We start from the raw sequence: 27,079 nt of genomic DNA, 5'->3' as shown, positions 1-27,079 counted from the left end.
CTGTGTTTACAATAAATGACACAGAGGTAGTGGAAGTGGATAATCCAGCTCTGCAGGTCTAATTTGATTTCAAAGTTCATGTTGATCAGAAAAAGCCCAGTTCTGAGCAGCTTCTCTCAGGTGGTGTCTGGTGTCATTTGGAAATGAGGATAAAGGCATCGGCCGTTCCCGGGCTGGCGGAGAGAGACGGAATCGGGGAGATTTTAGGTCTTTACCCTGAAGCCACCCTGTAAGCGGATGGCATGTCTCGGGGTTACTCTCCCTTTGTCACCATCTAGTGGGGTTGCCAAGCCTCCAGCATTGTCTTGGGCTCTCCAGAAATTAAAGCTCCCAAACCCTGCACAAGCTGAATGTTTCAAGCAGCCACATACACGCAGAGCGAAGGCTGGATCCGGCCCCGGGCTGCATGTTGGACACCCGGCCTGGTGCCGTTACAGACAGAAATACTTCTCTCCTGCATCTGCTCCGTGGGAGACAATGCCTGGGGCTGAGCCCTACAGCTCTGGGAAACTCCAGACTCTCCCCCTGACCACAGGCGCTGACTTTACAATGTACTGGGGGGTGCTCAACCCCTGGCTCTGCCCCAGGCCCTGCCCTCAATCCACTTCCTCCTCCAGAGCCCCACCCTGACCCACCTCTTCCCAGTCCTGCCTCTTCCCTGCCCCGCCTCTCCCCCGAGCACGTCGTGTCCTTGTTCCCCCCGGAGCCTCCAGCACACTGGGAAACAGCGAATTGTGGCGGCAGGAGGAGCAGGGAGAGAAGGGGAGGCTCTGATCTGCGGGGCCCACCAGCGGCAGGAGGCATTGGAGGAGTGGGGGGGGAGCTAATAGGGGGGCTGCCGGTGGTGCTCAGCGCACCCACCATTTTCCCCCCACGGGTGCTCCAGCCCTGGAGCACCCACAGAGTCAGCACCTGTGTCCCTGGCCAGCCCTAATGTTCTCCAATTGAACTGGGCATCTCCCATTTCGTTCTCAGGACCTGCTGGAGCAGGGCAGGAGAGAAGCTGAGTGGAGGCCCTTGGGAGGTGGACACTCTAGAAGGAATGAACTGAATCCATCTTACCTGCGTCTGCTCCGCCCTGAGAACCCGGTGGAAGCTGCAATCCCAGGGGGACACGACAGATGAGCTGAGAGCCCGTTTCAGCCCCGCTCTGCAGGACTCTGACCTAGAGCCCCACTAAGGGCAACACAAAACCAAACTGTGCTCCGGATCTCGGGCCCATGGTGCAGGTGCATCTCCATGGACAGAGGTTGGCAGAATGGCCAAGTGACCGATAGGGCCGTGGATCAGCCTTCCGCAGGGTCCAATCCAAAGTCTGTGAGTGTGGTGAAGCTGCACATCACAGTGCAGAGAGTAAGTCATCAGCAGGAAGCATCCAAATCCCAGAGAAGCTTCTTCGACTGAGTCCAGCAGGGAGCCCTCGTGTGTGGTTGCAGAGCCAGGATGACCGACCGCAGCGAGGGGGTAGAGCTTACCCTCAACTCAGGGGAGGAGGAATGTGAGATGCGCGTGTGTGACACCGATGGGGAGCCCCGGTGCCACGTCGCTGAGCCCACGGGGGACGTGTGTCTGACCAGGTTACGCGCCCGCCCCCAGCCGCTGAGCATGGTGACCCTGCAGGGAGCGTGGGACGGAGTGGAGCAATGCAGGAAACTGGGCAAGGAGCTGAGCAGTTGCCTGGACCTCGCCCTGGAGAGGTTCAGCCGGGAGCCCCGGTGTGTGCAGGAGAACGCCAGGCTGCTGATCCACGGGGGTTGGGGGGAGCTGGAGTTTGTCTCCGGCCAGGGGCAGTGTGAGATCTCGGTGCTCCTCGCCGATGGAGAACCCCAGTATCACATCACAAAGCTGGGAGGGGACAGGCCAGTGACTTGGTCACACACCAGCCCAGAGCCGCTGAGCGTTACAGACCTAGCAAGAGTATGGGATAGACTGGGGCTCTGGGGGGTGCTGGGCGAGGAGCTCAGTGGCTTGTTTGAGGAGGCCATTTCCCAGTTCAGCCGGGAGCCCCCGTGGATGCAGGAGAACGCCAGGATGAGGTTATGTTGGGACGGGGGAAGCCTGGAGTTCCTGTCGGGGGAGGGGCAGTACATTTTCACTATTTCCTATGAGGAAGGAAATCCCCGTTATCATTTTCATGTTAATACTCTCCCAGGACACTTGTACGTGGCCCGGTTACGTTCCCGCAAGGACCCACTCAGTGCTGACAGCCTGTTCAAATTTCACACTGAGCTGGATCTCTGTCGGGGAGACATCGCTGTGCTGAGGGCCTGTTTTCGCAGAGCCTGGGTGGAGTTCAGACGGGAGCCCCGGTGTGTGCAGGAGAACGCCAGGATGGGGATCCGGTGGGACGGGGGGGAGCTGGAGTTTATCGCAGGACAGGGGCAGTGTGAGATCAGTGTGTCCTGCAGCGCCGGGGAGCCCCAGTATCACATTACAGAGAAAACCTGGGACACGTTTGTGACTTGGACGCACTCGCACCCAGAACCGCTGAAAATCAAAAACCTGGAGAGGGTTCGAAACAGACTGAGGCGCTGGGGGGTGCTGGGCGAGGAGCTGAGTGCCTGCTTTGGGGAGGCCATTTTCCAGTTCAGCCGAGAGCCCCCATGTGTGCAGGGGAACGCCAGGATGAGGTTCTCCTGGGACAGGGGGAGCCTGGAGTTCCTGTCGGGGAAGGGGCAGTATGAGATCTCTGTTTCCTATCAGGAAGGAAATGCCCGTTATCATTTCCATTTTGAGACTCTCCCCGGGCACTTGTATGTGGCCCGATTACGTTCCCGCAAGAGCCCACTCACAGCTGACAGCCTGTTCAAATTTCACACTGAGTTGGGTCTCTGTCAGGGAGACACTGCTGCCCTGAGGGCCCGCTTGCTCACAGCCTGGGAGGGGTTCAGCCGGGAGCCCCGGTATGTTCAGGAGAACGCCAGGCTGCTGATCCAGTGGGGCAGGAGGCAGCTCAGGTTCACCTCGGGGAACGGGGAATGTGAGATCTCCGTGCGCTGTGGGGATGGAAAACCCCAGTACCACGTTAGGAAGATCCCAGTGCATGTGTATGTGGCTCAGCTGCGCGCCCACCAACAGTCACTGAGTGCTGACACCCTCCAGAGAGTGTTGAGTGAACTGAGGTCCTGTCATGGAGACACTGATTCTCTGACCACCTGTCTTGACCATGCCTGGCAGGGTTTCTGCCAGGAGCCCCGGTGTGTGCAGGAGAACGCCAGGCTGGGGATCCAGTGGGGCGGGGGGGAGCTGGAGTTTGTCTCCGGCCAGAGGCAGTGTGAGATCTCGGTGCTCCTCGCCGATGGGAGACCCCAGTATCACATCACAGAGCTGGGAGGGAACACGCCAATCACTTGGTCACACGCCAGCCCAGAGCCACTGAGCGTCGCAGATCTAGTTAGGGTGTGGGACAGACTGGGGTGTTGGGGGGCGCTGGGTGAGGAGCTGAGCACCTGCTTTGGGGAGGCCATTTCCCAGTTCAGCCAAGAGCCCTGGTGTGTGCAGGAGAACACTAGGATGAGGATCAGCTGGGATGGAAGGACCCTGGAGCTCTTGTCAGGGGAGGGGCAGTGTGAGATCTCTGTGCGCTGTAGGGACGGGAGACCCCAATACAAGGTTGAGGAGCTCCCCGTGCACATGTACGTGGCTCGGTTACGCACTCACCCAGAACCATTGAGCGCCGACAGCCTATGGAAAGTGTTGACAAAATTGGGGTCCTGTCAGGAAGACACCGGTACCCTAAGAGCCTGTATTTCCCACGCCTTGGACCAATTTGTTCATGAGCCCCGATGTGTGCAGGAGAACGCCAGGCTGCTGATCCAGGGGGGTAGGGGGGAGCTGGAGTTTGTCTCTGGGCAGGGGCAGTGTGAGATCTCGGTGCTCATCGCTGATGGGGAACCCCAGTATCACATCACAGAGCTGGGAGGGGACAGGCCAGTCACTTGGTCACGTGCCAGCCCAGAGCCGCTGAGCGTTGCAGATCTAGCGAGAGTGCGCGACAGACTGGGGTGCTGGGGGGTGCTGGGTGAGGAGCTGAGCGGCTGTTTTGGGGAGGCCATTTCCCAGTTCAGCCGGGAGCCCCTGTGGATGCAGGAGAACGCCAGGATGAGGTTGTGTTGGGACAGGGGGAGCCTGGAGTTCCTGTCGGGGACGGGGCAGTATGAGATCTCTGTTTCCTATCAGGAAGGAAATGCCCGTTATCATTTTCATGTTGAGACTCTCCCAGGGCACTTGTACGTGTCCCGGTTACGTTCCTGCAGGAACCCACTCAGTGCTGACAGCCTGTTCAAATTTCACACTGAGCTCGGTCTCTGTTGGGGAGACACTGCTGTGCTGAGGGACTGCTTGTACACAGCCTGGGAGGGGTTCGGCCGGGAGCCCCGGTGTGTGCAGGAGAATGCCAGGCTGCTGATCCGCTGGGACGGGGGGGAGCTGGAGTTCATCGCCGGGCAGGGGCAGTGTGAGATCAGTGTGTCCTGCAGCACCGGGAAGCCCCAGTATCACATTACAGAGAAAACCTGGGACATGTTTGTGGCTTGGACAAACTCACACCCAGAACCACTGAGCATCAATAACCTGAAGAGGGTGCGGGACAGACTGGGGCGCTGGGGGGCGCTAGGCAAGGAACTCAGCGACTGCTTTGAGGAGGCCATTTCCCACTTCTGCCAGGAGCCCCCGTGTGTACAGGGGAACGCCAGGATGAGGTTATGTTGGGCTGGGGGGAGCCTGGAGTTCCTGTCAGGGGAGGGGCAGTACATTTTCACTATTTCCTATGAGGAAGGAAATCCCCGTTATCATTTTCATGTTGAGACTCTCCCAGTGCACTTGTATGTGACCCGGTTACGTTCCCGCAAGGACCCACTCACTGCTGACAACCTGGTCAAATTTTACACTGAGCTGGGTCTCTGTGGGGGAGACACTGCTGTGCTGAAGGCCTGTTTGTACAGAGCTTGGGTGAGTTTCAGCCAGGAGCCCCAGTGTGTGCAGGAGAACGCCAGGCTGCTGATCCCCTGGGACGGGGGGGAGCTGGAGTTCGTCGCCGGGCAGGGTCAGTGTGAGATCAGTGTGTCCTGCAGCAATGGGGAGCCCCAGTACCTCATTACAGAGAAAACCTGGGACGTGTTTGTGTCTCGGACGCACTCGCACCCAGAACCGCTGAGCATCAATAACCTGGAGAGAGTTAAAAACAGACTGGGGCGCTGGGGGGCGCTGGGCGAGGAACTGAGCAGCTGCTTTGGGGAGGCCATTTCCCAGTTCAGCCGGGAGCCCCCGTGTGTGCAGGGGAACGCCAGGATGAGGTTGTGTTGGGATGGGGGGAGCCTGGAGTTCCTGTCGGGGAAGGGGCAGTATGAGATCTCTGTTTCCTATCGGGAAGGAAATCCCCATTATCATTTTCATGTCGAGGATCTCCCCGGGAAATTGTATGTGGCCTGGTTACATTCCCGCGAGAACCCACTCAGTGCTGACAGCCTGTTCAAATTTCACACTGAGCTGGGTCTCTGTCGGGGAGACACTGCTGCACTGAGGGCCTGTTTTTGCAGAGCCTGGGAGGGGTTCAGCCAGGAGCCCCAGTATGTTCAGGAGAACGCCAGGCTGCTGATCCAGTGGGGCAGGAGGCAACTCAGGTTCACCTCGGGGAACGGGGAATGTGAGATCTCCGTGCGCTGTGGGGATGGAAAACCCGAGTACCATGTTAGGAAGATCCCAGTGCATGTGTACGTGGCTCAGCTACGCGCCCACCAAGAGTCACTGAGCGCTGACACCCTCCAGAGAGTGTTGAGTGAACTGGGGTCCTGTCATGGAGACACTGATGCTCTGACCACCTGTTTTGACCGAGCCTGGCGGGGTTTCCGCCAGGAGCCCCGGTGTGTGCAGGAGAACGCCAGGCTGCTGATCCGCTGCGATGGACAGGAGCTGGAGTTTGTCTCCGGCCGGGGGCAGTGTGAGATCTCGGTGCTCCTCACCGATGGGGAACCCCAGTATCACATCACAGAGCTGGGAGGGGACAGGCCAGTGACTTGGTCACAAGCCAGCCCAGAGCCGCTGAGCGTCGCAGACCTAGCGAGGATGCGGGACCGACTGGGGCACTGGGGGGCGCTGGGTGAGGAGCTGAGCGGCTGCTTTGAGGAGGCCATTTCCCAGTTCAGCCGAGAGCCCCAGTGTGTGCAGGAGAATGCCAGGATGTGGATCAGGTGGGATGGAGGGACCCTGGAGTTCCTGTCGGGGGAGGGGCAGTGTCAGATCTCTGTGTGCTGTAGGGACGAGAGACCCCAGTACGAGGTCGGGGAGCTCCCCGTGGACATGTACGTGGCTCGGTTATGCACCCACCCAGAACCACTGAGCGCCGACAGTCTACAGAGAGTGTTGACAAAATTGGGGTCCTGTCAGGAAGACACCAGTATCCTAAGAGCCTGTATTTCCCACGCCTTGGACCAATTTATTCAGGAGCCCCGGTGTGTGCAGGAGAACACCAGGCTGCTGATCCAGTGGGGCGGGACAGAGCTGGAGTTTGTTTCTGGGCAGGGGGAGAATTTAATCACCGTCTGTAAAGGAGAGGAGGGGAGAATCCAATACATGGTTCAGGTGTCAGGATGGTGGCCATGGATTGCTAGACTTCTCCCATATACTGCAGTGTTGGGCAGAGACTAAATATGCATCTACACAGGGGCTTTAATCCAAAGCTCTTTGGTGTATGTCAGGTAACTTGCAGGATGCAAACACATGCCCACACTGTGCCCAATCTGTTTTCAGCTCACAAAGTGGGAATACACAGCAGCCATTTGCTGTGCACTGACGGCATAGCGTCCTCCAGGGACATCCCAGGGTCCTTTGCTTCACTCCTGAGCAGCGAGCATCCTGGGATTGTTTTTGCTGTGCACTGTGGGAAGCCAGGTGGGTTCAAATGTTTTTGTAAAAAAGTCCCAGGTTTCCACTGCCTGCATCCCCGTGGTTCCTTTCACCCTGGGCTTCCACCATTGTCAAACTGCTGCCAGCCGGCCTGGATACAACACTGCTCCACTCCACCATGGTGGCCACCGCCAGTACACAGAGATAGCTTGGTCTGTATTACAGCCGTCAAAGCTGGACAATTTGGCCTTGGACTTCGCCCGTTACACCACTGAGCAGATGATGCCAGAGCAGGAGAATATTCTACGGCACAGACCGCGCTGTGTTGGTGGCACCAGGAGGCAAAGGATGATACAGAGCTGTTGGAATGAGAAGGCTGGTTCCTGGATCAGCTACACAGCATTCAGTGCCGTTTCTGGGCCCGGGAACCCAGCGTAGGTCGGTGGGAGAGGACGGTTCTCCAGGGCCAGGGCGACCCAGCAGTGGTGAGACAATTTCCGGCTGGGCAGGTTACCTAGTCTGAGCTCTGTGCAGAACTGACTCCAGAGCTTCAGCAACACGTAGCGACACGCGGTGCCCGTACCCATAGAGAAGCGGCTCACCACTGCCCTCTGGAAGTTGGCCGTCCCACCACGTAACTGGTCTGTAGCCAACAATCGGCACAGGGAGATGAACTATGGGGCCATGCTGAGGCAGGTCCCCTGTGCCATTGACGAGGTGCTGGCCAACCAGGTCACGATGCTGGGTAATGCTCAGGAAATCACTGATGTCTTTACACACATGGGGTTCCCAAACTGTGTCAGGACAGCCGATGGGACCCATGTGCCTGTCATTTGCCCTCCTCCCCACCAGGGCACAGAATTTATAAACACAAAGTGGTATTTCTCCATGGTGCTCTAAAGACAGACAGGCGGGGTGGCTTCGGAGGGTCCGTGCTGATAGGATCTTTCAACACTCAATGCTGTTTAAATTAACAGAGGAAGGCCTGTTTGCCCCTAGGAACACTATGTACATTAATAGTGTGCAGGTTGATCCCGTTATTCTGGGAGACCCAGCTTACCCTCTGATGTCCTGGTTAATGACGTGACACACAGGCCGCGTGGACAGAAAGAAGGAACATTTCACTGCGGCCTTGGTAGCTGCAGAATGGTGGGTGAGTGCATTGGGCCGCCTGAAGGGCAGATGACGCTGTTTCAGAGCCATAACTAGCTATTTTTGTGCCCGAGGCAAGAATATAAAATTGTGCCCTCCCCCCTCCACATAATTTCATAGTAGTTACTTTGTAAAAAAAAATGTAAATAAAAAGAATATTGATAATAGAACATTTATTTATTTTAATCATAAGATTCGCATACAAAACCAACTAATACATATAAGGTGTGCATCATAGTGCATCGTGAACTGTGGGGGTCGGGGCTCGCAGCCCAGCACAGCGGTTGGGGCACAAAGCCTGGGGTCGGGGCTCGCAGCCCAGCACAGGGGTTGGGGTCAGGGCTCGCAGCTGTGCGCAGGGGTCGGGGTTCACAGCCGCGCGTCCCTGTCGGGGTCGGAGCTCACAGCCCGGCGCAGCAGTCAGGGCTCGTAGCCCTGCAGCTCCACACAGGGGTCAGGGCTTGCAGCCATGCGTCGCAGTCGGGGCTCACAGCCTGGCGCAGGGGTCGGGGCTCACAACTTGCAGCCAAGCGCCGGGGTGTGAGCCCCGACTGCGACGCATGGCTGCAAGCCCTGACCCTCACATATCCAGGTCGTGACCCCCGAGGGGTCATGACCCTCAGTTTGAGAACCAATGCTTTATAATTACTGTAGGGTGTATTCTATGTATTTTCCATTTCCATTGTACATTTGTAATGACCCCTTTTTGCGCACGCAAGTCTGAGTTTGCAGGTTGCTTAGGAATGAGTGCATGTGAACTGGACCGAAGCCCACAAATTCATGCTCTCTCTGGAGCACTCTCTGGCCCCTGATACCCTGGGAGCAAGGAAATCAGACCAGATTTGGAACCCAGATCGTCTCCATGGCAATGTCTAGCCGTGATACCATTAAGCGCCTGTTCCAAAGCTCACTGAACTGCACAGGAGTCTTTACTTCCTTGTGCTTTGTCTTAGGCACTAAGTGACCAGCCTCCTCCTCTGGGGAGCAGATTCCTAGAGCAGCTGCACGGATTGGCCAGCTGTGGTTATCTCTGGTGAAAGTGCAGCTGGCCAAAAATAGCAGGGTGAGGGAATTTGCAAAAATAATTGAAATTTCAAAGTTGTTTCCATTTCTCAGTTTTTAAAATGGAACTTCTTTTAGTTTCTTTGAAAAATATCTTGAAATGACTTTTGAAAAATGTCACATTTTTCTTTCTCCCTTTTCCCAAAATGGAACAAAATAATGTTCATTTCCCACCCATTTTTCTTTTTAGTACTTCCTCTCTGTACCTCTTCAAAAGATCCCCCAGTTTTGAAAAAGTGGCAAAAAGGAAAAGGAAAAAGTAAGGGGGAAACACTTGGAAATTATTCATTTTAGTGGCACTCAGGAGAAAAAAGGACTAAAAAGAGAAAGAGATAAAAAAACAAACATGAAAGTTTTTAAAATGTTCAGCTTTTTAAAAGCAAAATAAAAATTTCAGTTTGAAACGACCCAAAATGTTTGTTTTATTTTGAAATTTCCTGTCAAAAATTGAAAAATTTGTTGCAAGTGACTTTTTCCCATGAAAACAGTTGTTTTCTACTAAACCCCTTTTATCTGCAGGAAGCTTTTTTTGGTTGAAAATTTTTAGTTGAAAGACTAAAGGAGAAACTACTGTTAAGTAAACAAATTACACTCGAATGATCAGTGAAAATCTTTGGATGATTAAAACTCTTTCTTTAATGCTGCATTTTCCTGCTTACTCTCAATTAAAGCAGAACAGTTTTTCTTTACAATGAGAATAAAGAAGTGATCATCTTTCACGGCTGAGAACGTGTTACTCTATGTTCCTCTGATGACACTCAGACTAAGCGGTGGATTGATAATGTCCCTGTGCACATTTGCCTCTGAGTAATAACGGCACCTACCAGCAGTTCCTGGCTTTTATTTTCCCCACTCAATTTAAACGACAGAATCGCGTCTCTCTTTTTCTTCAAAATCTCCAAATGGCTCCGAATTTGGTCCTAACAAAAGAAAAACTGGTTTAGTTTTGGTTGTTTTTGGAGGATTTCCCCCCATTTATTTATATTTGCAAGAATATCAAATACATAATAAAATGGGTGAGTGCCCTAACCCCATGACTATACAGTCAGTCTCATGCTTGCGGTTTCTCTCTCTTTGGCCCAAATGACTCTTTATCCCCAGTGCAATAGTTTCTCCAGGGGAGAGGGAGGGAGCCCCACATCACAAGAGCCCATGGTTATGGCACTACCCTGAGAGATGGCCGATTCCTCTTTGAATCTTTTCTCCTCATCAGGTGGAAGAGGGACTTAAACCAGTGTTTCCTACTTCCCAGGTGAGTACCCTAACCCCTGGGCTAACAGTTAGGAGGGAGGCTGCTTCTGTGTGTACTAGGTTGTGGGGCCTGATTTGGCAGGTCTGCTCAGAGGCCACCTACCAGGTTGGGCCCCACACTCTACTTAGGCAGCCGAACGCCTGTCTTCCTCCAGACTGAGAATGGCTCTAGGGCTTAGGTGGGAAATAGGTGCCCGGATGCCCAGAGGGAGGCAGCACTGCAGTGTGCAGGCCTGGAAATATAGGGATGGTGTAAAAGCTGGAATGAGCCAGAAAGGCCCAGAACAACATTTTAATCAATAAAATTGTTGCAAAGACCAGCAGGTGCTTTTACAGAGAACAATATTTTAGTGATGAGAACAGACTCATAACACATTGTACTCCTGGGGGAATTCTGCACCACTGCGCAATGCAGGATTTTGCAGAAATTAATGTTGGGCATGCAAAATTTCCTTTCCCCCCCCCAGAAATGGGCTGCAGAGATATTGGCCACCACTAGGGGCTGCTGAACTTGGCAGAGCCCAGCTCGCAAATAGAGACAATGCCGGGGGAGGGAACTGGAGTGTTCCCAGCAGCTGTTGCAGTTCCCAGCACGCCCCGAGGGAAGGAAGGGGGCAGCAGCAAGCAGGAAACTCTGTGCAAGTCGGGACCCAGCATCAGGCTGTTTCTCCTTCTGGATCCCTGGGCTGTGGAGAGGTCGGGTCTGTGAGTGTCTGGGCCGGGGGGAACCTCGCAGCTGGGCTCTGGGGGAGACGGGCTGTGAGTGTCTGGGCTGGGGAGGGCTCCACCGCTGGGCTCTGGAGGGGAGGCGTTGTGAGTGTCTGGTCCCCCGGCTGGGCTCTGGGGGGGAGGAGGCAGAGAAGCAGGAACTGGGTTGTTGTCGGGGTTTCTTTAACTCTCTACTCCTGGGGGAACATTTTGTGTGTGTCTGTATTGTTACAGACAGACTCGCTGACAGGTATTTTCAAATAAATTACAAAAATAATTGAAACACATGTCATTGTTTAGTGTTATTTTAAATTTTTTGGTGCAGAATTCCCCCAGGAGTAACAGTGTCATTAGCTCATTTTGGCTCAAAACCATATTTGAAACACCAAAAAAACCCAAAAGACCCCGAGGAGAATATTTTACCACTGAGAACTGATTAGTAGCACACTTTTGTTAACCCATTCCAGCCCAGAACCCCTTTTTAACACCAAGATGGACCTGAAGTGGCACGGATATAGAAAAGTATTACATATTGTACATAGAGGTGAGACTACATAATGCTAATGAAAAACCCATGTAATTTATCTTTGATGGGGCATTCCAGGTGATAATTAGCTTCATTACTAAAGCCGCACAGAACACATGGTTCCGAAGAGACACAGGAATGGCATTTTCATAAAATAAATTGTTGCCAAAAAGGGCAGATACTGTGGCAGACACTTAAGAACAACATTTTAGTAATGAGACCAGACTAATAAAACATTGCTATTAACCTGATCTGGCCCAGAACCTCTTTTTTAACTCCAAAAAGGATCTAGAACACACAGTTCTGAAGTGGCTCATGGGACCAAAACGATACACATAATACAACTAAGTGAGAATAAAGCTGTGACGGTACCTCCCTAATTCTTTACGGAAATATGCATATGAATGTATATATATGATATAAGTAGAATGTGTTTTATACTACATATGCCATGTAACATATCTCTGTAAAGGTTATGATCTATTGAAGCTATTAATCCTATTTGTATGCATGTATCATTTTTGTATTCAAAGTTATGAATATTGGCTGCATGCTTGTTTGATTCTAAGTAGGTTTTAGTGAAGCAGTTGGCCAGCGTTCTGAGAAAAGACTATTCTCAGCATCCGAAGAAGTGGGCTGTAGTCCACGAAAGCTTATGCTCTAATAAATTTGTTAGTCTCCAAGGTGCCACAAGTACTCCTGTTCTTCTTATTCTCAGTAAGTGCCCCATCAAGAAACACTTAAGCCAACAATGAACTTGGAGACGCTAATACACATCTGGGCTTTCCCAGGAATGTGGCTTGGCTGGTAAGGAACTCAGTCATGCATGGACATGTGACTTGCCCAGGTGACTCCAGAACTCCGTCTTGGAGCTGGACTTTGCATAGGAGAGAGGAGTGGGTTCTCCCCCCACAAGAGAAAGTCTATTTAAGCCTGTGGGAGACCCCTCCATTTTGTCTTCAGCTGGCTAAAGAGAGAGCCTCTCCACCCCTCAGGATGAAGGGCAAAGGGGTCCAGGAGAGCTGGCTGTATTTTAAAGAATCCTTATTGAGATTGCAGGAACAAACCATCCCGATGTGTAGAAAGAATAGTAAATATGGCAGGCGACCAGCTTGGCTAAACAGTGAAATCCTTGCTGATCTTAAACGCAAAAAAGAGGCTTATAAGAAGTGGAAGATTGGACAAATGACCAGGGAGGAGTATAAAAATATTGCTCAGGCGTGCAGGAGTGAAATCAGGAAGGCCAAATCACACTTGGAGTTGCAGTTAGCAAGAGATGTTAAGAGTAACAAGAAGGGATTCTTCAGGTATGTTAGCAACAAGAAGAAAATCAAGGAGAGTGTGGGCCCCTTACTGAATGACGGAGGCAACCTAGTGACCGAGGATGTGGAAAAAGCTAATGTACTCAATGATTTTTTTGCCTCTGTCTTCACGCACAAGGTCAGCTCCCAGATTGATGCACTGGGCAGTACAGCATGGGGAGAAGGTGACCAGCCCTCTGTGGAGAAAGAAGTGGTTCGGGACTATTTAGAAAAACTGGACGTGCACAAGTCCATGGGGCCGGATGCGCTGCATCCGAGGGTGCTAAAGGAGTTGGCGGGTGAGATTGCAGAGCCATTAGCCATTATTTTTGAAAACTCATGGCGATCGGGGGAGGTCCCAGATGACTGGAAAAAGGCTAATGTAGTGCCCATCTTTAAAAAAGGGAAGAAGGAGGATCCGGGGAACTACAGGCCAGTCAGCCTCACCTCAGTCCCTGGAAAAATTATGGAGCAGGTCCTCAAGGAATCAATTATGAAACATTTAGAGGAAAGGAAAGTGATCAGGAACAGTCAGCATGGATTCACGAAGGGGAAGTCGTGCCTGACTAACCTAATTGCCTTCTATGATGAGATAACTGGCTCTGTGGATGAGGGGAAAGCAGTGGATGTGTTATTTCTTGACTTTAGCAAAGCTTTTGATACTGTCTCCCACAGTATTCTTGCCACCAAGTTAAAGAAGTATGGGCTGGATGAATGGACTGTAAGGTGGATAGAAAGCTGGCTAGATCGTCGGGCTCAACGGGTAGTGATCAATGGCTCCATGTCTAGTTGGCAGCCGGTTTCAAGTGGAGTGCCCCAAGGGTCGGTCCTGGGGCCGGTTTTGTTTAATATCTTTATTAATGATCTGGAGGATGGTGTGGACTGCACTCTCAGCAAGTTTGCAGATGACACTAAACTAGGAGGCGTGGTAGATACACTAGAGGGTAGGGATCGGATACAGAGGGACCTAGACAAATTAGAGGATTGGGCAGAAAAAAACCTGATGAGGTTCAACAAGGACAAGTGCAGAGTCCTGCACTTAGGACGGAAGAATCCCATGCACTGCTACAGACTAGGGACCGAATGGCTAGGTAGCAGTTCTGCTGAAAAGGACCTAGGGGTCACAGTGGACGAGAAGCTGGATATGAGTCAACAGTGTGCTCTTGTTGCCAAGAAGGCTAACGGCATTTTGGGCTGTATAAGTAGGGGCATTGCCAGCAGATCGAGGAACGTGATCGTTCCCCTTTATTCGACATTGGTGAGGCCTCATCTGGAATACTGTGTCCAGTTTTGGGCCCCACACTACAAGAAGGATGTGGAAAAATTGGAAAGAGTCCAGCGGAGGGCAACAAAAATGATTAGGGGTCTGGAGCACATGACTTATGAGGAGAGGCTGAGAGAACTGGGATTGTTTAGTCTCCAGAAGAGAAGAATGAGGGGGGATTTGATAGCAGCCTTCAACTACCTGAAGGGGAGTTCCAAAGAGGATGGAGCTCGGCTGTTCTCAGCGGTGGCAGAGGACAGAACAAGGAGCAATGGTCTCAAGTTGCGGTGGGGGAGGTCCAGGTTGGATATCAGGAAAATCTATTTCACTAGGAGGGTGGTGAAACACTGGAATGCGTTACCTAGGGAGGTGGTGGAGTCTCCTTCCTTGGAGGTTTTTAAGGCCCGGCTTGACAAAGCCCTGGCTGGGATGATTTAGCTGGGAATTGGTCCTGCTTTGAGCAGGGGGTTGGACTAGATGACCTCTTGAGGTCCCTTCCAACTCTGATATTCTATGATTCTATGATTCTATGATTCTATGATACTTGGAAAAAACTGGAACAAAGGACAGTAACTACAGGGGGTGTGAGTGATTGCTGGACCCAGGCTAAAAAGAGATTAGTCTGTAAAAGGGAGCATTCTGGAACTGGTGGGGATCTTATCAGTATTCAGTTTGATTAGACATAAATTTGCACATTTTATTTTATTTTGCTTGGTGACTTACTTTGTTCTGTCTGTTACTACTTGGAACCACTTAAATCCTACTTTCTGTATTTAACAAAATCACTTTTTACTTATTAATTAACCCAGAGTATGTGTTAATACCTGGGTGGGCAAACAACTGTGCATATCTCTCTATCAGTGTTCTAGAGGGTGAACAATTTATGAGTTTACCCTGCATAAGTTTTATACAGGGTAAAACGGATTTATTTGGGTTTGGACCCCATTGGGAGTTGGGCATCTGAGTGTTAAAGACAGGAACACTTCTGTAAGCTGCTTTCAGGTAAACCTGCAGCTTTGGGGCAAGTAATTCAGACGCTGGGTCTGTGTTTCAGCAGACGGGAGTGTCTGGCTCAGCAAAACAGGGTGCTGGGGCCCCGAGCTGGCAGGGAAGGCAGGGGTAGAAGTAGTCTGGGCACATCGGGTGGCAGCTCCCAAGGGGGGTTCTGTGATCCAACCCATCACAAACGCTATCCCACAGAAAACCTTTTCTGAACCCACCTTCAAGTGCCAGTTACAGGCAAAAAATAGCTTTATTTTTTCTGAGGTGGCACAAGGGACCAAAATGATTCCCATTCAGTGGGGTGCCATCTATAAATGCAAGCATGCATTGCATGCCCAACCACCCATGCATTGTCTTACTGGTGGCCTGGAGGCTGCATCCAACGCGCCGGACGATTTGGTCCGGCCCCGATATTAAATAAAATGGTGTCCTCTGCACAGCAGGACCTCGCACACAGTACATGTGAGATCATGTTTACACCGCATGGAGGACGCCGTTTTTGACTGCCTAAGGCATGCAAAAGAGTTGTTGCATGCCTTACTAAAACTGTCACGTAATACAACTAACTGAGAACAACACTACAGAAAACCTTTGCTGAAGCCACCTTTAGGGGCCTGTTCCAAGCTCCAACTAGCTTCATAAATAAAACTGCCCAGAACACTCGGTTCCAAAGAGGCACAGGGAACAAAAATATGCCAGAAACACATCTTAATAAATACAATTGTTGAAAAAACAGTGGATAGTGTTACAGACACTTCAGAACAATCTTTTATTAATGAGAATTGACTAATTACACATGTTATTAACCCTTTCTAACTCAGAACCTTTTATTGGAACACAAAAAAGGACCTGGAACACACGGTTACAAAAGTGCTCGGGGACCAAATAAATAAAACTGATTTAAAACACCGCAGCGGAAACAGTCAGACAACATTGGGAACATTATTGTAGTGAAGAGAACTGATTAACAGCCGACTGTCATTAACCCATTCCAGCCCAGAACCATTTTAAAACCAAGGAGGAGCCTGAACAGTCGGTTCTGAAGTGGCTCAGGGGACCAGTTTTACATACAGCACATACAGGGGAGACTGATACAATGCTAATGAGAAACGCGTCTGAACCGACCTTTAACCCGGGTTTTCGGGGCATAATTCGCTTTATTACTAAACCCACCCAGAACACTTGGTTCCAAAGTGGCCCAGGGGACAAAAATGCTGCATGTCACACAAGTGAGAGCAGCACAGTACTACTGAAAACACCGGCCAAACCAGCCTTTCACTGCCTGCTCTGTGCAATGAAGGGTTAATTATTAATCAAACACTCTGTTCCGAAGGGGCCCAGAGGATGGCAATGAGTTGTTTGCCTCCTACTGCCTGGCTCTGGGGAAAAACTCTGAGTCTCTCTTGCTCCCTTTTGCTTTGCAGCTGATTTGCTGCCTCTCTCTGTGTACCTCTGTCTGTATACGCTCCAAAGCTTGTCTCCCCAACAGAAGTTGGTCCAATCAGAGATATCACCTCCCCCACCTTGTCTCTCTGCCCCCTGCAAGTCCATTTCCTTCCTCTGATCTCACTCTTCCGTCACTGAGCACTTTCAGTGCTCGCTCCTAGACCAGCTCAGATGTTACCACAGAAATGGGGCCAGGGAGCAGGCAGTGAGGGGGACAGGGTGGGTATTCCATGGGGGCGAATACTCGCTTTCTTGCTGCTTCACAATGCATGTACCTGTGGGAACACCTGTTTTCACCTCTGCGCCTCTGCAGTTTGGAACCTTGACCTTCCCCTGCACGTAGCTCTCAGTCGGTGTTGAGAATGCACAGAGCTGCTTAGAGGGTGTGGAAATCCTGTCTGTACACTTGCATGGCACGTAAGTAGGTTCAGAATAGGCCACTAGCCTCCTAGGTCCCTATCATTGTTGCCAATCACTGAGCTGGGAGTGTGTGTTGCTTAAATTAAATACATTATTCTACTTTAATCATCTACTCTATCATCAGTTGCGTCTCGACAATTGTCCAGTCAGTGTGTGTCTCCCCTTAATTCTAATCTGATTTGCGCAAAACTTTGCAGAAGATTTAACAAAACCTAAAGTTCACAGATGCACAAATACAATAAAATAGATTGTTTAGTCTTTTTTTCACCAGTATGTGTAGTTTAGTTTCTATGTATAAATTGGGACACTTTCACTGCAAGCAGCACTGGACATTTTAAGAAATCATATAAAAGACAAAATATCGACTCTCCCAGCTTCTAAGCCAAAAAATGGACAGCTGCTTGCACACAGTTATGAAAAGCAAAAGGACAAAAAAGATGACTGGAGGTGTGATCAATAGAAATGGATCCACAGAGGAAGACATCTTTTCCCTACGCGGGGAGCCTCTGGTAAGGACGAGATATTTCCGAAGACTGATCAATACAGATGCAGTTTTGTGTCACAGATACGGATATGAAGTTCTTGGTGGAAACGTGGACAAAGTGATCGTTCATTATTTGGGAGAAGACGAAACACCTGACCCATGTGTGCCTGTAGTGGGGCGGCTGCAGGCCCTGAGGGGAAGGGCCTAGCCGATGCGAGGGGCCGAAGGGGAAGCGGCCCAGGGACCTGGACAGACTGAGGGAGAGAAGGAGGGCAGGACGGCTGCCACTAGAGGGTCCCTGGGTTGGGACCCAGAGTAGTGGGCGGGCCTGGGTCCCCCCCTTGCAGTACACCTAGCTATCGGCCGTAAGGAGCGGCCATCAAGGACTACGCCAGATCCCTGACAAGAGCGATTAGTCTTTGGGGTGTGGTTGTACATGGTGGCTGGGGCGCAGAGGACTGCTGATTCACCCCACCCCCAGAAGGGGGTGTGGCTGGACTAAGGGGCACTGCCGGAGGGCAGTGGTCCAGAAGAGGGCACAGCGAGCTGGACAGCGACGCGGGCTCAGACGCCAACCGAGGACAAGACGACGGATGGGACACCACCAGGAGGGGGCGCTTCACTGGACAGAGCTAATTCCTGAGACAACCAGTAGGAGGTGTCAGGTGGTGAGTCCTAACCCTGTCACAGTGCCCTATAGGAATATGAGAAAATATCCCTTGAGATCTCATGGTTGTACATTGCCATCTGTACTGTCAACAGTTGTGGAGCAGAAACATTTAGGCCTCTCTAAAAATTACCAGTGAAAAATAACAGACTCTAATGTCTCAGCTGCACACGAGAGTGACTCTTCTCAAAAATACACAAGAAATAAAAAACAATGTATGAAAAGCAGAATCAGTCCCAATGCTTAGTGATGTGTATGACCTTCACTGTCCCCTGGAAGGGTTTGTGTGTCAGTACTGCCAGGTCCCTGCAATCTCTGCAAGTTGGGAGCTTCCAGACGTTACGAGTATTTTTTAAGAGGTGACAATATTGAAGCCAACTACACTTGTTCATATGCCACATGTCAGCCAGGAGACTTTTCCTCTCCCCCTTCTTGTGCCTTTTTTCAGGAAAATCCAGCAATTCCCATGGCTGCGCTGATTCATGACAAGTGCACAACACATGCACACAAGATGTTTTTTCATTTCTGGCAGAATGTGTGTCCCAGGTCAGCAGCAGTTCCACTGTAATAGCACTGGGCTATAGGTTATACATTTCCGCCCCTGGGCAATTCAGAACTGACTTTTCTGGGTCCTTATTGGTGATAAAAATGGTTTGGGGCCAGAACAGGTTAATAACAGTGTGTTATAAGTCTGTTCTCATTGCTAAAGTATTGTTCGTAAGGGGGTCTAACCGTATCCACCTTTTTTGCCATAATTTTTTTATTACAATGCCATTCCTGGACGTTCCAGCTTTTACACCATCGCATGATTTCTTACCTTGTAATACCCAGCAGCCTCCTCTATGGGAACCGCAGGGTGTTCTCCGTGATCTCGGGACAGGTGGCAAACCAAACAAATGGGTGTTTGATCCTCTTGGCAGAAGACTTTTAAATCCTCCTTGTGTTTTTCACAGACTGTCCCAACTTCTGGTTCTTTTGTTGGCTCCAGTGTAAGTTTTCTGGAAGCTTCTACAATATTCTTCAGCTATCGGTCTGGTTTGATGTTTCTCTGGGAGAAGGTTTCTCTACACTCAGGACAGTGGAAGTTTGTACTCAATGCCTCCCAGCACCGAGTGATGCAGGCCTGGCAGAAATGGTGCCCACAATCTAGAGACACTGGATCTTTAAAATAATCTAGACACACCGCACAAGTCACTGCAGCTAGGAGCAGTTGTGCTGGATTCGCAGCAGCCATGGCTGCTTCTGCAGAGAAGAGAGGAATTTAGTTTCCTTTTATTGTTCTCAAAAATGGGCTGATTCTGTACTTTGCACAGCAAACAGGCCTTTCCTATGTATACATTGTCTCATTTCAGAGTAGCAGCCGTGTTAGTCTGTGTCCGCAAAAAGAACAGGAGTCCTTGTGGCACCTTAGAGACTAACAAATTTATTTGAGCATAAGCTTTCGTGGGCTAGAACCCACTTTGTCTCATGTTACTCTTGGGAGGCTGGAAACTCCTTCTGGTCTGAGTTATCACCTGGAGGAAGCACCGTGACAGACTGTGGAGTGGCAGCACCTGACGCTGTTGGTCCCTGCAATGGTGCAGCACAGCCACTCTGCAGAACAGCTGATTGAAAACAGCCCCTGCCACATCCACCCCCAGCTCCATACAGCGTTTCTTCCCGCCATCGCTGGGTCACTGTGTTGTGGGACTCCAGAGGGACCTACAGCCTAGCTCATGGCACAGCTCTCCGCAGCAGGTGGTTCTGGGAACATTTACAAAGTACTGTGGGCTGCCAGTGGTATTCCAGCCTTTAGAAGGGGGATCCTAGAGTCAAGCCCCTCCCCCTCAACCCAATGACTGGGGCAGTGACCATCTTTTTTTCTGCTCAGTGTTTGCCCTCTGTGGTTGAGACAATAATTTCTAAATATCGTCTTCCCCGCCAGGTTCCCACAGCTCAGCAGGGGATAGACACCTGGTCTGCGACTGAGGAAGAGGGAAAACAGGTGGCTGGAACAATGGGGGCCGGAGTCACTGCCTGATTCTCACCAACCGCAGCATGAAAACATTTGGATATGTTGTGCCAAGGGCTTTGCAGGAGGCACAGCTGGGCTTCTTAGCCTCCATCTAACTTCTGCCAAGTCCTGGTCGGCAAAGCTATTCCAAGTGACAAAAAGGCCTGGTGGATCTGTGTTGCTCCCAGTGACGTATGAAATCAAGTAGTTTTCACGGTGTGTGTGTGTGTGTGTGTGTGTGTGTGTGTGTGTGTAGGGTGGGGGGGGGGAGTTAACCCATTTCTCATAAAATAACATACAGATTCAGACCATATTTTCAGATCCCAGAGTGATGGACTTATCGGTGGGGGACAAACGCTGTCATCTCTGCTTGAGTGTGAGCCACTGTCACTTGCCAAGGGAGTGGAAGTTCCTACAGCTCTTTGGGTTATAACCCGTGAGTTAGACTCTAATAAAATCCAGCTGGCAGACATGGGGACTATGATCAGAAGGGCAAGGAAGCGACCAATCAGCCCTTACTAAAGAAATCATTTTTTGACAGTGAAAATCTTCTCAGTTATTGCCCTGTCTATTATCTCCTTTTTAAGGGAAAGTTCACCCAGAATCCTTTGTCAAGGCGACTCTGGTGCTAGTTGTGGGGATCTCACTAGACAGAAGATTTTCCAATAGATTTTCAAGAGTCCGAACTCACATTTAGAATGTGAATTTGTCTTGCAAGTGTGGTGCTATCTCAGGTCACAGCCTCAAAGAAGTGCTAACTTTTCCAATTCACAAATGTTGATTTTATCTTTTTCGTCTGTCTGTCTCCTGTACTTAGGCTTTGTTTACACTGGAAAGTTTTGTCAGCAAAAGCTGCCTTTTGCCTTCAGAACCGAGGAGGGGCACAAACTCTGCTGTTTTGCCGACAAAATAAAACCACTTCAACGAGAGACATGAAGCCTTTTGCCGCAAAGTTAAAGTACCAGTGTAGACGCTGCTGTTTGTTCTGTAGACAGAACTGGCTTCCGTCAGTATCCCACAATGCCTGTCCTGATCGCTCTGCTCACTGTTTTGATCTCCGCTGGCCGGCAGGTGTGCGCCCCTCCCCTTTCAAAGCTCCGGGAAGTATCTAACAGCTGAGTGTGCTCCTCCCTTTGGGGAACAAAGAGCAAACCATGGGAATGCTCCAGTTGTGCCCTGCACTAGGAACACAGCGGCCGGCAGACTGCGGCTGCAGGGAGTGGGGTGGGGGCAGGACTGTATTTAGGGGTTATGGGGCCCTACGCAGTATTATTAAACTGGTGCCCCTGTGCCCGACTTGCTCTTAGCAACACAAACAGAAGCTCACAGTATTGGTAAACTTGCCACGTGCACTTTATTAAAACCAGTTTAATTGTCCCACCTTCACCCCTAACCTCTGCACAGTGCTGCCTTCACCCCCCACCCCTGCACTTCCCTCCCACCTGCGCCCCCAAACCCAGCCCTGCGCTGCCAGCCTGCCCCGCCACAGCGCCCCCTGCCCAGTACCCCCTCCCCCTTATGCCCAGCAACCCCCATGCCCAGTGGCCCCTCACCCAGAGATCTCCACCACAGATCCCTATTTCCTGCTGTGGCACCGGTAGAACAGGCACTGTTCAGCCTGACTGGCCTGTCCCATCGATCGGCGGCTATGAAGGGGGGCCGGGATGGCGTACGACCTGCCACTGACCCTGGGCCGGCAGGAGCGTTGGCGTCGGAAATGGGGCCGACCATGAGACAGTGATCCTGACATGGAGTAGTAGCTGCTCCGCGATCAGCTACAGCGGGCGGATCTGCAACGGCGAGGCACCAGCGATCGACGCCCGGGACTGCAGGAGTGGTGCCGTGGTGGGGTCCTGGAGTGCGATGATGAACGGGAACAGTGTGGATGTTCATGTTGTGACTGGATACAATAGCCCCTCAGAAATGAGGACCGTCAGTGCCGTCTGCCTCAGTCTCGACAGTGTCCGCTCCTCAAGGCAGAGTGGTGCCTGGAACCCCTGTCAGTGGGAACCCAGCCAGACAGCCTGGTGGGGGTCAACGCTGACCGGCGTGAACTATGCATGGGGCGGTCGCTGAGTGGCAAACGGCGTCAGGAACATTCCCTCAACCGCGAATGGTACCGAGCCGGGGGTGACTGCGGAGATCCTAGCGATGGCTTGCCTCTGGACCATGGAGCCCCTGGTACCGGCATGGACATAACATCCCAGGCCACTTGCAGGGCCTCCGGCGAGGAGGGCATCCGGACATCCGGGGAAGCCTGCTCCGAATTGGCTGGGCTACTCCACTCGACCTGAGTTGGAGGCCTAGAGGCCAATGGGGACTGAGGACTGCCTAACATGGGTCTAGCCTCCCCTGTTTTTGCTCTGGTGCCGCGGCAGAGGCCTCTTCTTAGCCTTCTTGGCATGCCCCGCAGATGGGGAGTGGTGCCGACTGGTAGATGGCGCCAGGGGGTCGCCGCGCACTGACACCGTGGTACCCGGTGCCAACTCAGAGCAGCACGCCGGACTTGGGGTCAATGCCAATTCCATCAGGACAGCCTGAGCCGAATGTCCCTTTCTCTCTTGGTCCAAGGGTTGAATGACCTGCAAATCTTGCAGCGATCGCCGAGATGAGTTTCACCCATACAGCATAAACAGTCCAAGTGCTCACTGACAAGAGCAACAAAAATGCTGAAAGGTTTAGAAAATATGACATATGAGGGAAGATTGAAAGAACTGGGTTTGTTTAGTCTGGAGAAGAGACGACTGAGAGGGGACATGATAACCATCTTCAAGTACCTGAAAGGTGTTACAAGGAGGAAGGAGAAACATTATTCACCTTAACCAATGATGATAGGACAAGAAGCAGTGGGCTCAAACTGCAGCAAGGGCGGTTTAGATTGGACATTAGGAAAAACTTCCTAACTGTTAGGGTGGTTAAGCCCTGGAATAAATTGGCTAGCGACGTTGTGGAATCTCCATCATTAGACATCTTTAAGGCTAGGTTAGACAAACGCCCATGAGGGATGGTCTAGATGGTGCTTGGTCCTGCCATGAGTGCAGGGGACTGGACTAGATGACCTCTCAAGGTCCCTTCCAGTCCTTCGATTCTATGATGTTCTGTTTCAAGCCTGTTCCTTAGAAAATTGTTTAACAACCCCTCTGCTGTTTCCTCTAATTGCTTGGTAGAAGAATGTGTAGCTGTTCTTTGTGTGAATGAGGTGTGTGTGTGTGTGTGTAGCAAATAAGAGATAGGATGTTAGTAGCAGATGGGCCTAATTACAGAAGAAAGAGTGAAGGAAACCCAGAAGCCAGTACCACCCGGCCTTGGTGATCCAAGGGGTACACATATAACCCTGAGGTGCACAGGCATCTGCCTCAAACTAAAAACAAAGTATAAGATAAGGATCAGCTGTGTAAACATCCAGCACCAAGTTTGTAATTAAGGATCCAAACGTCACTGATGGAAGATAACTGTGAGAACGGCAAATTTGTAATGATCTAATCCCAGCTGAGACTGCAAAATCCAGAGCCTTACATCAGAGACAACTGATAGAAAGATGGGCAGGAGCCAGGAGGCATTGGGTTCGTTCTGCACCAACGACGGAGCATCGGACGCATCCGATGGAGGCCTGGCTCACCACTCGTGTTCGGTCGAGCTGGCCCCTGGGCTGACTTGAACAACGATAGGGACCGGTACCTATAACCACAACTGCAGAACATTTTTGGCATGTGTGTGTCTGTGTGTGTGTATAAATATATGCATACACTGATATTAATAGTTGTGTAGCATTTTAAATAAAGGCGGCGTATTGCCTTGTCCCCTGAAAAAGAGTCTGTGAGTCTTTACAAGAATCACAATGGCTCCAGCCTCTCCCCTAGTCTCGGGCCCAGGTTCATGGCATTGACTCAGCGCACCTGTAGCTCCCCAGCCACACGGCCCCTCCAGGAAGGTCTCTGAGCCCTGGCTCCCGGCCCGTCCGGCTCAGCATCCCTGTCGGATCGTTCTGAGGCTACTCGCTGCCCTCTCCGGGGGCTCCCTGAAAAAATGCGTCTGCCTCTGCGACTTAGACCCCCCCCCACTGTAACATGGGCGCTGGACCAGGGTTCTGCTGAGGGTCAGCTGCCGTCCTGGGTTAATTTCCTGCTTGTGGCCAGAGGAGGGAACCTTTACCGGGCCCCCTGGATGGGACAAGGCAGCCCAATACCTGTGGTTAGAGCTGGGCAGGTTCCAGGGCTAGGTGCCAGGTATCCTCGCTAGGAGGAAACAGGACGGACTCAGGGGTTCACGCCCCGCTCTGGGGGAATCGTCTCACAGGGACCCCAATCTCCTCCGCTGGACACAGGAGCAGCTGTGAGGGTCCTTCCCCAGCGTCTGACCCCCAACCTCCTCCAACCTTGGGCTCCCCCCCGAGTTCTGCCGGTGCCCCTCACTCCCAACCTGCAGCCCCCGCCACTGCCCAGCAGACTGAAACATGTAACATTTCAGTGTCAGGTCCCAGCCCATCCGTTGAAGCAGCTTTGCACTTTGGGAGCCTGAAACCCCAGGAGTTTTGTAAATCCCCCAAGGCTGGAGTCCGATGGGCGAAGAGCCTGACCCCGATTCCTTCACCAGGCCCTGGATGCTCCAACCTGAGCCCGAGAGGATTCACAGAGACGCCGAATGCGGGGAGCTGGGGTTAGAACCTGTGGCTAGCTGAGCCCAGCTCACGGCTCGGGGAGAGCTCCCGCCAGCCACGGCCAGGGGCGCTAGCCTGTCCACAGGACTGGGGCAGGTGTCGCACAGACACACGTGCGTGAGCTCTCTTCTCTTCTCACCTGCCTCAGCCATCAGCTCGGGATGGACAGACAGACAGACACTCCCCGCCAGCAGGGACGGATAGATGGAGCCCCCGCCCGCCCGCCCCTGGGAGCTCACACACTCAGGTGTCTCCCTCACTCTGTAAGACCCTTTCCGTGGCAGTGACCGGCCCCGTATTGTCCCTGCAGGTGGCCATTGGGGGATGCCTGGCGCTGATGGAGCAGCCCCTGCGTGTTGCCCCTGGCGCTGGCCATGGGGCTGGTGCTGCTGGGTCTGGCCCTGCAAAGGGCCCCATGAGCTGGCAGCATACGAGGCCGAGCTGGAGGAGAGGAGCCTTGGCTGGCTGACTTCCCTGGCCCTTCTCCGGCATGGAAAAGCTCAGCCTGGGTAGCCCCGGAGCCAGCTGGAGCGGAGCGGGAGGCTGATGCCAGAGCTGGGCAAGTGTCATGCCCTGGAGATACTGGCCCGGGAGCCACCCAGCGTCCAGGAAAACGCCCAGCTCACCATCCAGTGCGCCTAGACCCTGCTGGAGTTCATCTCCGGGGCATGGGAGAACGAGACGGTGACCTACTGCAGCGGAGGGGAGATCCGGGTCTACGTCAGGAATGTCTTCAATAAGAAATCCATGGGCCCAACGGAGCCCTGGCTTCTGGCAGTGGAGTGGGGTCTGGTGGTTAGAGCAAGGGGGCTGGGAGCCAGGACTCCTGGGTTCTCTCCCCAGCTCTGGGAGGGGAGTGGGGGCTGGTGGTTAGAGCAGGAGGGGGCTGGGAGCCAGGACCCCCAGCTGTCTGAACTCAATGCTCGTAGGCAAGAGACAGCAGCAACCACCAAACTCAGGGGAGTCTGATCATCCCTCATTGACCCCCAGGACAATGGAAACCCCCTGGGCGCCCCTGTTCCAGTGCCCCTGGTGTGTGTCCCCCCGCTGGCAGTGTGTGTGCGTGTGTACAGAACAAGACAATTAAAAGGGCAACAAAGCATAACACGAATGGGCGGGCCCAGACACCTGTGATCCTCTTAGGGAAATGGGCTGGCCTGGCTGTTGTGGTGTGAAATTGATCCCTGCCCCAGGTGTTGGACTGAACCCAGGAGGAAGGTAAATTACTCTCCATGGGGAAATCGAAAGTTAGATGCAGCCTGTAGAGTGTGTGTGTGTATGGAGGGGGGGGACTGGGTAGAAGTTGTGGAGGTGGGTGGGAGGGCTAGTTATGAGGGGACAGAGGATGGGGGGTTAGGTCCAGGGGACTGGGGGGCTGGGTACAGGACATGGGGGGCTGGATACAGAGGATGGGAGGACAGGGGGCTAGTTAAAATTTTTGAGGGCTGGGTATGTGTGGGGTGTTAAAGTGGGGACTGCAGGGTGGGATGTGGGGGGTGAGGTCTCTTCCCAGACACCTTCCCTCTCTCTGGGGTGGGGAGGGACATAGAGTCACCTCGGACTCCTGGGTTCCTTGGCGCAGCGTCTCACAATTCCCCACGGTGACGGGGGATGGGGCGCAGCGGGAACAACTCGATGCCAGAGCGTCACGGTCGATGTCAGCGAGTGCCCCGTGGGGCACCTGATACGCCGGGTCAAGCTGGGATCGGCCATCGCTCCATTGGAGTCAATGGGGCCAGACCCACCTAGGGTCAATACAACTTTCTCCCAACATTTTCCTCCAACCTTTTCATGTTCGACCCGTTTGCTTCATGTTCAACGTGCAGCCCCCGCAATTTAAGAGGCCAGACTCAAAGTTATGGCTCGTGAAATCAGCAGCTTCTTGGACATGCCTCTGTTCGGGCTCAGCAATTAGGGCCCATCCCTCCCGTGTCTCGTCCCATGGAAGAACCAGAGGTTTATTGTAAGCAAAGGGGGAAGAAGAGAGAGGTGTGGAGATACAATCCCCCAGTCCAGCAACAGCCTCACCCTGAGTGTAATTAAAATACCACACACCCCTGTGTTTGCAGCTAATCCAGCCCTCTCCCACCTGCTGTAACCCACCAGCCCCAACTCCCCTCCCAGAGCCAGGGAGAGAACCCAGGAATCCTGGCTCCCAGCCCCCCCTGCTCCAACCCACCAGCCCCCACTCACCTCCCAGTGCCGGGGAGAGAACCCAGGAGTCCTGGCTCCCAGCCCCCCCTGCTCTAACCACCAGACCCCCACTCCCCTCCCAGAGCTGGGCAGAGAACCCAGGAGTCCTG

General features: G+C 52.3%; 1 protein-coding gene across 2 annotated transcripts in view; it reads left to right on the top strand.

Moving 5' to 3' along the window:
* The window catches only part of LOC135974898 (uncharacterized), a 30,624-nt gene extending 6,695 nt beyond the window's left edge, over positions 1-23,929 (top strand). For both annotated transcript variants that reach the window (XM_065564082.1, XM_065564083.1), the window contains 2 exons: positions 976-11,013; positions 20,051-23,929. In XM_065564082.1, coding sequence (XP_065420154.1) covers positions 1,444-6,645 — 5,202 coding nt within the window. In that variant the 5' untranslated portion in view covers positions 976-1,443 and the 3' untranslated portion in view covers positions 6,646-11,013; positions 20,051-23,929. The remainder of the gene's footprint in view (positions 1-975; positions 11,014-20,050) is intronic.
* Positions 23,930-27,079: the final 3,150 nt, after the last annotated feature.

Source organism: Chrysemys picta, chromosome 12, assembly GCF_011386835.1.
Source record: "Chrysemys picta bellii isolate R12L10 chromosome 12, ASM1138683v2, whole genome shotgun sequence".
Taxonomy (NCBI): domain Eukaryota; kingdom Metazoa; phylum Chordata; order Testudines; family Emydidae; genus Chrysemys; species Chrysemys picta.
Note: the sequence above shows the minus strand (reverse complement) of the source record. Positions and strands in the feature narration are given on the sequence as shown.